This window comes from Halictus rubicundus, chromosome 5 (genome assembly GCF_050948215.1).
Source record: "Halictus rubicundus isolate RS-2024b chromosome 5, iyHalRubi1_principal, whole genome shotgun sequence".
NCBI lineage: Eukaryota > Metazoa > Arthropoda > Insecta > Hymenoptera > Halictidae > Halictus > Halictus rubicundus.
The window spans coordinates 15,961,488-15,976,420 of NC_135153.1; the positions used below are offsets into that span (position 1 = coordinate 15,961,488).

General features: G+C 44.5%; 2 protein-coding genes across 2 annotated transcripts; both read right to left on the reverse strand.

Moving 5' to 3' along the window:
- Positions 1-798: 798 nt before the first annotated feature.
- LOC143354695 (uncharacterized) lies at positions 799-4,809 on the reverse strand. Its single transcript, XM_076788959.1, has 5 exons — positions 4,679-4,809; positions 4,290-4,582; positions 3,467-3,704; positions 2,699-3,030; positions 799-1,460 (listed from the first exon to the last, which is right to left on the reverse strand). The coding sequence occupies exons 1-5, from the start codon at positions 4,807-4,809 to the stop codon at positions 1,153-1,155; spliced, it is 1,302 nt and encodes a 433-aa protein (XP_076645074.1). The 3' UTR covers positions 799-1,152.
- Positions 4,566-9,039, reverse strand: LOC143354658 (uncharacterized). The gene is made up of 2 exons (XM_076788914.1): positions 7,939-9,039; positions 4,566-5,734 (listed from the first exon to the last, which is right to left on the reverse strand). Exons 1-2 carry the CDS (start codon positions 8,849-8,851, stop codon positions 5,403-5,405), a joined length of 1,245 nt encoding a protein of 414 aa, XP_076645029.1. The 5' UTR covers positions 8,852-9,039; the 3' UTR covers positions 4,566-5,402.
- Between the last annotated feature and the right edge of the window lie 5,894 nt (positions 9,040-14,933).

A 14,933-nucleotide genomic window follows, 5' to 3' on the forward strand; every position in this document is an offset into this window, starting at 1 on the left:
TAAATCAAAAGTATATCCGATTGAAATGAAATGACTTTAAGGAATCGAAATTTCGATAATAAATAATATTCAGACAGTAAATTAAAACTACTTTTAAAAAATCCTAAATTCAAGTGAAAATTGGTCATTGAATAGTTTATGTTTGTACCTGGCGTGACCTTAAAAAAAAGTCGAAAGAGAACGGTGTGAAAATGACTTCTGTCACCGCAAGAGCGGAAAAATTCTGTGAAAAGAAAATGGTGGAAGGGGTCAGGAATAAAGGACAGCCGTCCAAGTACAGATTCGAGGGATTTATTCTTTCGGTAACATGTACGCGTACGTGTACGCGTAAAGAAAAAACACAGCGTCGTGGTTTGTCACGTATATACAATTGATTTTGTGCGCCGGTGCTGAGGGGAACGGTGCTCGCAGCGAAGACCACCATACACCAAAGACGTAAAAGCGGAGGACACATTGAACTCTAGTCGGTTAGCTTCGCCTATATGTACAACTGGTGCTACTAGTGCTCTCACAAGATCCTGGGCAACACCTACACGGCTCGAAGGACAGTTACAAAAATATATATTACACAACGAGTGACGGGAGCAGTGCTGGACGATGGGGGTTGGGTGTTGGATTAAAATGCTTAATCGAACGATCGAATAACACGGTGTTTACACGATGCATGTCCAAAACACGGGTCCAGCCAGGGACATATATCGGCGAGGAGATACTATTCTTTGATCCACGCCGAACCTAGAAAAGCCACGGTTCACGGCCCCTCGGGAGTGAGGATAGTTCTGGGATTTTTATCGGCTAGGCATTTGGGACATGTATAGAGTAAACACTGCAGTTTATAACTATTCTTGCGGTACATTCTACGGTTGATTCCCGCGCCCCGTCGCCGTTCGCGATAAATTACAATAAACGGGGTGATGTGCTACGATTTTTTCCGACCACACTGAGAACGTACACACCATGGGGACAGTGCTCGAACGAGGGACAACGAACGTTTGCATACGAAAATACTTGTACGAGTCCAGAAACAACTCGAGGATCCCGAAAATAGCGCGGCGATTTTCCAGTTCTTTCACATCACAGTCTCTCTCAGGTCTCTCTTCTACGATTGCTCGACTCGTTCCCTCGGGTTCTTGCTTCGATTAGGTAGGCGAACTAGTCCTCGTATCGGGACAACAGGTGCGGCGGCACGTACGAATCGTGCAGCGAACGTTTCATCTTCTCGTGGTCCATGGGCTTTCGATGATATCTCGCGGAAGTTCGCGAATAATCGCTTGCCAGGTGATCCAGCCGGTCTGATTCTGGCATTTGGTAGATCTTCGGGGACTTCGTGTCACGGGATTTATACGATTTTGTTGTGTACTGCACGGGCGGGACGTCGCTGATGACGTTGATGCCCTCGGGGCTGTGCCTCAGGATGCAATTGCCGCAGAACAGCTGGTCGCGGCTCTCTGGCTCGTCACCTTAAAAATTAGGGGTTCAATTAAGGGCTGACATCGGTTCAATCCGTAATTGGCGTAACCCTCGAACGTCCCCAGTGCAATTCTGAGTGGACGGTGTCATCCGAACATCGTTTTAAACTAATTGACCGTAACTTGAACAATTTTAGTCCGGTGCTAAATCTGGCTTTAGTACATTTGGTATTAAAGTTCAGTGTAAATTGGTTGCAAAACTTTTTAGAATTGTAGCATTTGATTATATGGATTGTAGCATTTGAGTGGAGAGAGTTTGTAATATTTTGAGACTGTGCAAATTTAAGTGCTGAGGGTTTGTAAAAGTTAGAGACTGTGCAAATTTTAGTGCAGAGGGTTTGCAACCTTTTGAGGCTGTGCAAATTTGAGTGCAGAGGGTTCGTAACATTTTGAGACTGTGCAAATTTGAGTGCAAAGGGTTCGTAACCTTTTACGACTGTGCAAATTTGAGTGCAGAGGGTTTGTAACCTTTTAAGACTGTGCAAATTTGAGTGCAGAGGGTTTGTAACTTTTTGAGACTGTGCAAATTTGAGTGCAAAGGGTTCGTAACCTTTTAAGACTGTGCAAATTTGAGTGCAGAGGGTTTGTAACTTTTTGAGACTGTGCAAATATGAGTGCAAAGGGTTCGTAACTTTTTAAGACTGTGCAAATTTGAGTGCAAAGGCTTCGTAACCTTTTAAGACTGTGCATATTTGAGTGCAGAGGGTTTGTAACTTTTTGAGACTGTGCAAATATGAGTGCAAAGGGTTCGTAACCTTTTAAGACTGTGCAAATTTGAGTGCAGAGGGTTTGTAACCTTTTGAGACTGTGCAAATTTGACCACAGAAGGTTTGTAAAATATTGAGACTGTGCATATTTAAGTGGAAAGGGTTGGTAACATTTTGAGACTGTGCAAATTTGAGTGCAGAGAGTTTGTAACCTTTTGAGACTGTACAAATTTGAGCACAGAGGGTTTGTAAAATATTGAGACTGTGCAAATTTAAGTGGAAAGGGTTTGTAACCTTTTGAGACTGTGCAAATTTTAGTGCAGTGGGTTTGTAGAATTTTGAGACTGTGCAATTTTAAGTGCAGAGGTATTGTAACCTTTTGAGACGGTGCAAAGTTGAGCGCAGAGAGTTTGTAAAACGTTGGGATCGCAGAATTTGAGTGTGGAAGACAAGTGAAATTTTTGGACTGTAGAATTCCAGTGCAGAGTTGCGAAGGTCAAAGGTTAATTGTAATAGAAGTACCGATTGGTCCCTTGGTAGGAAAGCTCGCGCGATCGTTGAATCTGCAGCTGTTTCTCAAAGGCGACATGGAGTTTCTGCTCGACAGGTTACCGCAACGATGGCACTTTCTTATTTTGCCAAGTTCCGCCTCGAGAAACTGGCCCACATCCGGTTTGGTACGGGTCCGGCGACTCTGGACATGTGACGATGGTGGGTGGTATCGATTCGCCTCGCATCTCGACGGTGACCATTGATGGTAGTCCATGGGCCGTCTCATTACATTTTTCATTGACGTTGGGACGAAGTCTTCTTCTGATAAGGGCTCGGGAACCTCGTGCTCGTGGTAGTAGTACCTAATTACCGGTAGGGTCTCTAATTAACCGCCTCTGAATCCCTCAAGTTATCGCTCCGATACATAGACTGACAACTTTTCTAAAAATCGAAATCTTTAAATGCATAATGTTCTAGCAAATCATATTTTACCCCTAGACAACTATTAGATGACTTTACTGGACCTCAGCATGAGATACTTTACAGTAGGAGTTTGTAAGTTGCAAATAAACTGCGGATGTTTGCACAAACGTAGAATTTTAGAGCAGTCTCAGAACTTTTTTATTTCAGTCAGTTTTTTAATTGTCTTAGCAACTGCAACGTACTTGACCCTTGAGTTTTTCAACGTTTTCACAGAACTTTTACAGAACTGTCATAAGATTGAATCTCAAGTTATCAGAATCTCGTCGTAAAACCAATAAGTTAAACCATAAATTTAAGCCATAAAATTTTAGGGACCTTGGGTTTTGCGAATGACCTTGGCCCACAGCCAAGACACGTTGCTGGCAGCGCAGCCTTCGTGGATCCTGGTCGACGGCTTTCCACCGTTGCTGCCTCGGATCCACCTCTTTCTTACAGGCTCTCTGTGCTCGATGAGTCTGCGGAGATGGGTCAGATTCCTCCTCTATCTCGTCGTCGGCCTCGTGCTCGTCGTACTCCTTGTTTAGGAATTCATCTGCGTCCCCGTGATCATCTTCTGTCGGATTAACTTCGATTAACTAACCTTTCACAGTCTACCTACCATTTTGTATATATTTTTATCACTACAAAGCACGAGTGAATTTTTATCTGAACTCTTGTCATTCCATTTAATTTTTCACTCCTATCTTGTAACATTTCAGTATTCTCTGATTGTGTATTCCGCAATGTTTCTACATCTATTTTTATTACAAGGACGCTCGAGAAAATGTCGATCGGAGGAACATCGAACAAAACAAGTACAGTGATTTCTCCGTATATGTCGCCAAGGCCTGGACGATAAACGTCGCGGAATGATCCCCACTACCGCGAGGTATACCCCGTGCGCGGTCACGAAGCTCGAGAGGCGTTGTTGACATATATCGAGAATTTACTGTACAGTGTTTACTCGATAAATGTCCAAAACCGGGGTCTAGTTACGGGACATGTAACCTTGATCCTTACACTCCTCGGGGACCAAGGTCTCTCGAGCTTGTTGGGTACACCCCGCGGCAATGGGGATAGTTCCGGGACTTTTACGGTCTAAGCGTTCGCGACATATACACTGGCAAACTCGACTTAATTTTTATCTGACGGTTTGTACCTTCCTCTTCCGCATCCTCGTCCCTGTTATCCTCCGTCAGGTTCTCGAGGTCATCAACGTATTTGAATTTCTCGTTGGCCAGCTCGTCCTCGTAGCGGATCTTGCTCTTCGCCACGGCATTGGGAGGATAATGCTTGCTTCTGTCGAGCTTCAAGTGAGCAGCCTGCAAACCGTGGTGCGATACCTCGGCACTGTGAGGCTGCACGCACTTGATCGGTTTCGCGCAACCGTACCCTTTCGTAGGTTTGTAAGACGTCGAGGATGAATAGTAGCTCGCCACCGCTTCCGGGCTCCTTAAGAATATTTTCACAACTCTCTATTCCCCGTGCTCCATCGATTACTCGGAAAATTGATAGAAAAAGAGCTGGTCTCGTTAACCATCTGCCTACCTGCCGCTTCTGTTAAACGAAGGACACTGAACACTCTTCTGCTGATAACCCCTGCACGAATCAGGCAAATTCCTGGAGTCAGAGAACGACTGGGACGTGGTCTTGTGCTTGTGACTGTCCGCTGGCTTCATTATTGCGATTTCTTCGTCGAACGTTCGACAAATGTCCACTTTTGCACCTGATCGACAAGAATTTACATGTCCACGGTGTCCCTAACGCGCACCCTTTTACCGTCACATTACTTCCTCGAACTGTCCGTGCAGCACCGAAGACATAACTCCTGCTACCGCGAGAATACGGTCAAGACTTTAGCCAGAGTCCTTAGCTCACTTAATCCTCTTTAAAACCTGAATCATCAGTGCTCTGTCTCGATTATACTAGTCAGATTTCCTAGGCGAACGTCCCCCAACCGTGTCCGATTCTCGAGATCCCCGATCAAGATCTACAAAACTGCCTCCTCCGCGACACTCTTCGAGATCAACCAAAGAAGAGAGCTCGCGAAAACATGCAAACAGAATCGAACGAGAAACGATAGCGTCCGGACGCGTTCGAAGTCGTTCGAGCGTCTTCGTCCCCGAGAAAGTCCTTGGAGGACGTCTCCGAACCTGTCCGCGATTAACCTAATCCGCGATCGCTCGTCCCAGGGGTGGAAAAATGGCGGCGACACCGAGGAAGGGGCTAGGGATCGAGGTGACGGTTCTTGATCGAGGGTCACGGAGTCTTTTCACCATTTGTCGGCCTCGTTGCTGTCCTCGTGCTCCAGCGACGAGTTCAGCGTGCGCTGGAACTCGTGAACCCGTTGGCTCTGCTGCTCGTGATGGTGTTTCCGCCACTTGATGCGACGATTCTGGAACCAGACCTTCACCTGGGCCTCGGTCAGCCTGAGTGCGTGCGCCAGGTATAGTCTTTCCGGGCCGACCATGTACTGTTGCCGCGCGAACTCGCCTTCCAGCCGTTCCAGCTGCTCCGCCGTGAAGATCGTCCGCACCCTCTTCAGCTTCCCACCGCTGCTCGAACAGGAGCTCGAACCGCCGTTCTTCGTGCTGCCTTCCTGGCCTGCAATTCGATCGCTGATATTGCCTCTAGTCTATGAAATGGTAGTGGCCATTTTGTTAATTGGTATATACTGGGGCTCTCTCTCGTGACCCCATTTTTTGCTACGGTATTGTACGATAATTGCAAATGTCAAGTTTCTTCCATTTCTTTGAAGTATTTGGATTTAAGATTGAATTATATGCTCAAAGGTGACTGAAAATGTTAATACAAAATTTTGGGAAGGTCCTAGTGCGATACTTCGCAACCTGAGGAAACACCGTGCCACTTAAGGGTTAGTAATCCAGTGTAAATGCAGGGTTTGCAAATTGCTTAATTATTCCAGCAATAAAACTGGAAAAGATTAGTGAGAGCAATTTTACTAGCAAGGAATTTTCAGGGATTATGAAATTTTGGGATGTGTAGTGTAAAGTTTCGAGACAAAAATGGTTCCTTTTAATGAGGAGTATCGCCTGGAACATTGATCACTTCTTTATACAATTAGAAAAAAATCGAAAACTAGTCGAATTTTCAACAATTGATTTCACCCCCTTAAAATGAATGTTAAATATACCTATATACGCGTTACACATTCCCAAAGTTTCTTAATTCTTTGAAATTCCGGGTTCGAGTATCGTCGGTAACACAATGATGCAAAAATATTTTTTTTTCTAATTGTTGTAGGCTCTTAAAGACAAAAATAATTTTAGAAACAGTAACTTCGTATTTAGTGTGCTGTGCCATTTTATAAATTTTCAGTGTCGATTACAGCCAGAAGCATAATTACAGTCAATTGAATTTTGTTATTTCAGATAAACAAATTGCATACAATTTTCATGTGTTCTTGTGTTAAAAATATTAAATAAGGAAAATGCGATTTGCGTGAGTATACATCCACGATTAGGTGTTCAAGAATTTTTGACGAACACGATTTCTTTAATGCGTTAACAATTTCGATTGAACAACCAGGAACTGAATATATTAAGTTAGTAGAAACCAATATTGACATTTCAATCGGGCTGTTCGAAAGTTTGGAAACGCTTTGAAATCACGTTTTCATTAACTAGTCCTCGATTACCGAAACTTTGTGCATTAAACTCCAGCTAATGAATACAATTATTTGTAGTTATTCGGAATCGTTCGGTTTCGAGTGAATTTCAGGAATTCTTAACGTCTATTCAGACTGGAAGGTGTAAAAGAAGATTGAATATTAAAACAGAGGAAATTGTAAAGGTTATAAAACCGTCGGGACGCAATTAACTATAATCTTTCTGATAACTTACAATTACAATGTCGTTGCACAAGACGCTGGAAAACTGGTTGTACGATTACTAAAGGATTTGCGTTTACGATCACTTCTAATTTCTGTTAAGAACAGAAAATTGTCGAACTATGGGTATAAAATCGATACAAAAATTTTCGCCGGACTGTGCAAGAACGAACAGACATTTGTTTCGTCTCAAATCTCGTCTGAAGTTTGCAAACTTCAATATAAAATTTCTCGAAACCAAAAAACTATTCTACAATTTGTATGCGAAACAATACAATTGTATCTATCCTCTAACATCTGATCATATTAGTGGCCATTTCAACGATCGAACTAAATCATCTACAGTTCTAATATTTACGCTTAAAAAAATTAAATATTCAATCATGAAAGTTTCGATTACTAGAAAGATAAAGAAAAACAATTTACTAGTACTTGCATTTTCAATACACATCGCCATGTTCGTAAAAGTAATAACCAGACTGCGGATCATTACGCAAAATAAAAACCAATTACAAGAACCATATATTCAATAAAAAATGCGTTCTCCCAACGATTTTACCAAGTTTGGAACAATGCAACAGAACCTAATTCTAACATTCCAACTGTTCTATACTTCCTCAAGTTAAACTAACCCTTTGCACTCGCCGCTATTTCAATTCTAAAACTAAATTCTTCTTCCGTCTTAGAATATCTACATTTCATTCACACGGAACTGATTCGATTTCCACATATAATATTTAAGTGTTCAGTGATCTATTGAATACAAATTTTCTAATGTAACAAACATTCTGTAATATTTTTTGTAATTTCTTCGAAATAACGCCACTAAAATTTTTAATGGCGCTTCAGAGTCGCCACTCGAGCGCAAAGGGTTAAAATTAAAAATGCACAAAACTTATGCCGAAACGAAAAGAACAGAAAACCACCGAAAGAAAAGATGAAGACAGTTTAAAACTACCTTGGTGCTTCTTGTACTGTTGCTGTTGTCCCCGCTTCTCCCTGGGGTTGTTCCTCAGCCCGAGGATAGCATCGATGGTGAACGACTTGGCCTGTTGTTGCTGTTGTTGCTGCGAGTGCTGCATCTGCGTGATGGAGTGCGGATGTGACAGCTGCGAGGACAGGTTCTGTGCTGTCAGATCGGTTCCCAACAAATGCGATCGTCTCATCCTCTCCAGCGCGATGGCCTCGATGTTCTGGCTCCTCGGCTGTGCTTGAATATTCTTATACTCATTGTGCTCGAGCATCGGCTGGCTCTCCAGCAATCCAGCACCGCCGCGGAGTCTCTCCAGCGCGAAATTCCCGATGTGACTGTCCCTCATCCTGTCGAGCGACAGATTGAACTCCTTCATCCGATCGAGGCTATAATTCTTCAGCAATCCGAAGTCCTTGATGTCCTTCTCGGAGACCGCGAAATTCAAATCCTTGCCGTACCTGTCGAGCGTCAACGCGGCATGCGAACTCTTCTGTCGTCCCTCGCGAATGTTGAAGAGGAGGTCCTTGGCCGTCGGGTTTTTAGACCTGCAGAGGCCGGAGGTGTCCAAGGATTCTTCGTTCTCGTTGGCTCTGTCCAGCGGATAGGCCATCTCGTTCAGACCGCTGGCAATGTACCCGAAATCCTTGCCTTTGTTCAGGGTCATCGGCAGGTTCCTCGCGGCGTTCTCGAAGTCCTCGAAGTGGATCCTCGCGGGTTCCAGATGGAAGTCCTTCGGCTCCGAGGGGTCCTCTTTCGACTTGTCTACTGACAGGTTCAACTCTTTCACCCTCTCGTAGTCCTGGAAGGCTCTTAGCTGCGACTCGGAATGGCTGGACTCGCTCCTGCAGTCGGACAGATCTTCCACGGTGAGGCGTCCCGTCGGATCGCTGGCCTCCATAGTCGCCTAACCGAGCGGTGGTTCTCGAGGGCTCACTATATCGCGTCGATATTCGGTCTATCTATTCCGGAGTATGACTAGACATCGTGCGTCGGTCCTCGGGCGCGAAAAGAACCGGGAGTAGGTCCTCCGATCACTGCACACCCCGGGCACAAAACGTCATCGTCGCACAGATATCACTCTACTGATGGGGTAGAACAGGGGTAGCTCGGTGCTCGACGGTTTGCGTCGTTCTCAAAGCGTCCGCGAGAACGGGAAAAACCCGAAGAACCGAACGGGAACGATGATGAGGGCAGCTCGGAAGGATGGCGGAACCGCGCTGGCGCTGCACAGCATCCCAGGATAATGATGTCAGGCACGAGGATCACCGCTATCAGAGAGGGTTGGCCAGCAGGACTAAGGATATCCGGCTAATGATCCCGTACGTGACGAGGGGGGTATTCACCCGGCGGTGTGCACCCTCTCCGCCCCCGCTCAGCCACCCCCGCGCAGGCCATCCCAGGCTTGCCAGCCGTTTCACCACTCTCCTAACAATCACTACAGCGTTGCGTTTCACCTCCGCAACCCCCAAATGGACCGCAGAATACCCCCTCGCCGCCGGTCAATATTTTTTCGTTCGACGAAGGAAGCCCCGAGCCCGCCGCGGGATCCGAGCGATCCGATTGGCCGACGTCTGCCATCACCCCCCGGAACGCCGGGACACGCCCACCGAACCGTCGGCAACGTGGGGGTTATTTGCGGGGAGTCTGTTACTTTTTTCAACCCTCCACCCCCCCCCCCAAACCATCCAGCCGCGATCCAGCTCTCAAGACCCGGTCTCGGTTCTTCCTCTCCGTCCTCTTCCCGAAACCCCCTCCAACTACCCCCATTAATAAGCTTTCCCGTGTAGACCAACTCACCACCGTCCCACCCTTCACCACCCTCCGCCAACATCCACGACAGTCTCACGGCTAAGGTAGTGTGCCGTGGTACCCAGTGTACACCCGCGAACGACGAAGACGCTACCAGGAATAGTGTCTTCCTTGCGACGATGTCATCCGCGTCTTAGACGTGCCCGGTAATTAGGTGGACCGTCTAATGATGATGAGGTCGTTTAATTTTGTCCCGGTGATCTTTCTTGCCGACCGGCCGGCGACGGATTGAGACTGGCGCCGCTGATGGATTCACTTGGACAAGATGATTCCCGGCGTATCAGCTCCGCGCCGCTGCGTTTCCTCAAAATGTTGACAAAATCCAATGTTTTTAGGTTATGCTGGATTGAAGTTTTTTTTTTCTAGAAATGTAAAAATTCGATGAACTATTCTTGGTACGTAGTTCGAAGCTGTAAAATTGGAATAGGTGAAACAAGTTTAGCAAATTTTATATTTTTGTATGCTCTCTGTGCGCTTTAGGATTTTATTTCTTGTCAAGCATGCGTGAAAGGGAAGTTCGTGTTTATCTGACGCAAGATTATAATTGCGATTTGTAGTCAATTAAACGACTCTGGATTTTTACTGTTGTGTTTAACACATTGTTTACCGGCGATTATTGTATACTGTTTTAAAGTTTACAGCCCATGGTTAACTTCAATTTTAAACAACAACTCACCCCCAGCAACCTAATATTTTTATTTTGGTACAATTATTGGAAATCTTATTAAAGTAATAGGCTTCCAGTGCATGAAGTGTTAAGAACAAATACAATTATGGAGAGAAAGTTGTGGGGTAAATGTAAATGATCAAGCTACCCCTAACGGTTACCTATACATTTTTAATTGACTCTAGTTTGACACCAATTACCGTTAACTTGGAGAATAGTAAGTGAGTGCAAAAATGTTTACAAACAGTTGCTAACGTATTGTAAATAAATTAAATTCCTCTATCCACTATTAGCCCGATTGAGTAACTGTATGTATATAGTGATGGAGATTATTTTGAAGGGGAGAATGAATTTTAAAAATACGAAGAAGGGGCTACGAATTAATTCGCAAACCTTGTAAATGAATTAAATTACTCCTGTCCACTGTTAGTAGCGACAAGATCATTTACCCGAAGACATTGAACAGAGCTACTTTGTACACGTGTCTCAGACGTCGAGCAAATACGGTTTGCCTAATTGCCCCTCTCCGGCCTGAAACTTCATCCGCAATCCCCTCATTAGACGTTGACGGGTATGCGGGAATTTCACTACCTCGGAAAACCTCTAAGAAGCTTAAGCTCAAGGGCAACAGCTTAATTACGTCAAGGTTTTACGTCGTGTTGACTTTTCCCCCTTCGTCATCGTCTTACGTCGCTTCTTACCCCCACCTATCATACATCATAATTACAAGCACTCGTCGAACACTCGTGAAATTTCTCGTTCCACTTTTTCGTTTCCAACCAGGGAAATTCAAGGTGGCTCTGGTGTCCGTTTTGTTTGTAGACATTCGAGACATTAATTGCAATATATGCGAGGCCATTATGAAGTTGAGATTGCACTATAAATCCCAAATTTACTTCGGCGTCGCCTTAGATATTTTACAAGGCCGAACAATAGATCCGCGTAATTACATCGTATATTTCACGGGCTGCTAAGTTCTCCGCGCGGGTTCAAAAGCTGTCGTAAAATTAAACACGAAATTGAATTTTTAATGGCGTCCGCCTCCATTCTTCAACCGCGAACGGCCATTGCTCGTACATCATCCCTCGAAACTCATTTACGTACAACGTAACTTAGATTTCAATCAATACGACCAGAGACAAAATCCTCTAACCCAATAGAAATTGAAAAACCACATTTATAATCTCACTGTACAAATAATCAAAATTTTCGTGTTCCATTTTTCTAATTACATATTTTTCTCGAGCCTCCAATCGTACAATTTTTCTGACGTCCTTAAAAACTTTTCTCTAAGGACTACAATTTTTATCATTGGCCCTAAGCCTCTTTTGCAAGCCCTACAACTGTTATAGCAAGTTCTAAAGCTTTTCCTCATCCCCTTCAATTTTTTCGACGATCTCAGAATTTTTTCATAAGTCCTATAATTGTTCATGGGCCGTAAAATTTTTTCGCAGGCTTTACAGTTTTTGTGACAACCTCAGAAATTTTTCTAAGCGTCCTACAATATTTTTATGGATTTAAAATTTGTTGAAGTTCGTAGGTCTGAAATCGAAATAAAAATCATTTTTATGAAATCTTGAGCACTGGTCTCGATACAACATGTATTATATACGTTACCGATAAATGTACCGATGTAGCATGCTACTTAAAGACAGAGAGTACAAGGTAGGAATACACACGATTTTCATAATGAAAAACAAAATGAAATTAACCGTCCAGCCAAGTGTATTCATTTTTAACGCCCACGGACTAATTAAAGGTGGTCCAGGATAGGGGGATTGGCGGCTGGAAATTCGCCGAAGCGAACTAACATAAGCTCTCGGCCCCGGGATCGTCGTCTTTGCCTTCTATATTGGCTCGTAAGCGCGCCTCTTATAAAGCGGAGCAATTATCCGGGTAAAATACTCTCCGAAATTTCCGTGATAAATTTCCGGCCGTAATAAGGGTGAGTCGCAAGTCATTTGGCCAGGCCCGAAGAGGGTGGGTATCGGTAGCTTCAATAGAAATTCTTTCCAACCCCCTTCCCCCATCCCCCACCCGCCGACTCGTCGTTCCGTCTGCCGTTTAATTTAAACATTTGTCGCTAATCTCATTCAATGCTGCGAGTCCGCCGGGCAAGGAGCTTCTTCCAGTCGAAAGCTAATAATTACCAGCTCTGAATGTAGTGCGAACAGGGTGGAATGGGGTTACGGGAATTAGGGGATGCTTTTCCTCCTTTGTCGCCTGTGTGCGAGCCTCTCCTCGAACTTCGTGTGTGAATAAAACGAGTAACACGGTCACTAAACGGAAAATAAGCTGCTCGTTGTTTAAAAGATCTGGCGATTTTAAGTAGAAATTCATGTTTATATTTTACTTGAAAAATAGAGGTACGGTTTCGAGTACTTATTTTGGAAGAAACAGGTTCCTGATTTTTATTCTATTAACATCATTGAAGATATGCAAAGTGTAGAAAAATTGTGAGGCTTATGAACAAATGCAAGTGTTGCTAAAAAATAAAAAAATTGCAGGACTTGTGGAAAGGGTTTAGAACCCACTAAAAAAATTGTAGAGCATACAAAAGAGTTCAGAGAGCATCAGAAAAAATTGTAGAACTTGCGCAGATATTGTAGAACCTGTCAAGAAAATTTTGGGGCCACCAAAAGAGTTCTAGGACTTTTAAAAAATATTGTGGGACAGAGTTAACCCCTCAGAAAAAAGGGTGATTTAGTGGAGCATTGATATGGATAGATGGTGCAGGTGAGGGTGGTGAATGGTACTTGGCCTACGATCATTGTGATGTAACCGTGACCTTGGTAAATGATAGTCCCTATAAACCGCAATACATGACGAACAATAAGATGAAACAGTTACCATTATGCTTATGAGATTCTCATGAAGAAAAGGCTCAGTATCATTATGCACTTATAGGACTTACAAACCTATGGAGTTCAAGAAAATTATTATTTTCCGACATTTACTCGATAAGACGTTTGCATTCCATGCGAACAATTTCTCTCGTATTTTATCTATCGCAAAATAATTTCCAAAAATTTCAATGCTTGACCATCATCATCCAAGCCGTCTCCTTTTTATCAATTTCTCTAAACCACGAGTTGAAGGAGACCGAAGCCTAGATTTAAAGAATCTGGGAGAGGGGGCGAGCATACAAAATGGCCACATCTTGGTGTACTGCGTCTGCACTCGCGGCGTCATCCAACGATGACGCAAATTGACTCCGTCGGCCGTCGATCAATCTCTGTTACGCGAGACCGTAACAGCGCGCCACTATCGGCTCCTCGATAATCGCGGGATCATTAATAAAGCAAACGAACCTCTCGCAAATTGCCTCGAAAATTGGATATTACCGTGAGCTGCGCACGGAGGCCGCGTAAAATCCGCAAATATGCGCCCGCACACAACCCTGAGGACTCGGGTGTCGATGTAGACGTCACCGAGAGGAACGCACACAAAACGGACACGCCGGCCTCCGTTCCCGGTTTCTCCGGCGCATTCTGCTCCCTTATCAGCCCCCTCTTTTCCAACAACCCCTTTCCAACCCCACCCCCTCGACCCCTCGCCACCGTCCCGCCTCACCATCCCCCAAGTATAGTTCCAGTTCTCTCATTCCACATGCGATATTAAAGCTGGGGCAATTAGCGGTGGGGGTTGCTGAAGAGGGAGGCGGCGGACGACAGTTTCAGCCACCTCTACCTGCCGGGGAGCCTAGGGTGGGGTTACTGCGAATATGATTGGCTGTCAGCGGGGTTAATCCCGGGGTGCGGCCACACCCCGCCGCACGTCTCAATCCACCCCCGCGAACGTTCTCCTCCTGCCGCATCCCCTTGCGTTTCGCAGGGCGCGCCGACAAACGCGTCTTCTTGCGAAATTCAAGGTGGATTGATTGAGATCTTCCGGACGGCGACCTGGCCGCGAGGAAACGCTGATGGACTCGCCACGGAATCTCTAACAGGGTGCACCAGGGTACGTAACTTCGGCCGATTGTTTGTTAATTGGCGAACGGGAGCATCGTTCGACCGTTAAATAGGATTCAAGGGAGATCACCGCGTCGGAGCCAGGGTGGTTTTTCGGGGTGGGTTTTAGAATTTTGTGACCTTCGGGCAATATTCATCTCAAACCCCATTTTCATAGATTTCTCTTTTAACTATTTTCATATTTCTCTTGAACAAATGTTTATTCTTGGACCAAATACAGAAAGGAAAATTCCTAAATTGTATAGTACAATTGAGATAACGTGTTACTGCGGATCTTTATGCGAAATAAAAATTTTGTGTGTATCAATTGGAAATTCCTTTCTCAAAGAGGGTAGTTTAAATTTTAGAAGTCACTTCGTGAAAGAGCATTTTAACAATGAGAACACATTTCACATGATTCCAAATTCCATATTAACCATCTGCAATAAATACTTCTAACCTATTTTCCAGTGCGTAAAGGATTGCCCGGGAAGGAGTAGAGCTTTCATTGTTAATTAAAATTTCGAAAGGCTAGTTACATTGTCGATGGCGGC

Bases quoted from the DNA above. Each gene is read 5' to 3' on its own strand.
- LOC143354695 (XM_076788959.1), bottom strand. From the start codon at position 4,809: ATGAAGCCAGCGGACAGTCACAAGCACAAGACCACGTCCCAGTCGTTC. The intron at 4,583-4,678 runs GTAGGCAGATGG...AATATTCTTAAG, and splicing joins TCGTTTAACAGAAGCGGCAG to GAGCCCGGAAGCGGTGGCGA. The intron at 1,461-2,698 runs GTACTTCTATTA...CTAATTTTTAAG, and splicing joins TCCTACCAAGGGACCAATCG to GTGACGAGCCAGAGAGCCGC.
- LOC143354658 (XM_076788914.1), bottom strand. From the start codon at position 8,851: ATGGAGGCCAGCGATCCGACGGGACGCCTCACCGTGGAAGATCTGTCC. The intron at 5,735-7,938 runs GTAGTTTTAAAC...ATCGAATTGCAG, and splicing joins ACAGTACAAGAAGCACCAAG to GCCAGGAAGGCAGCACGAAG.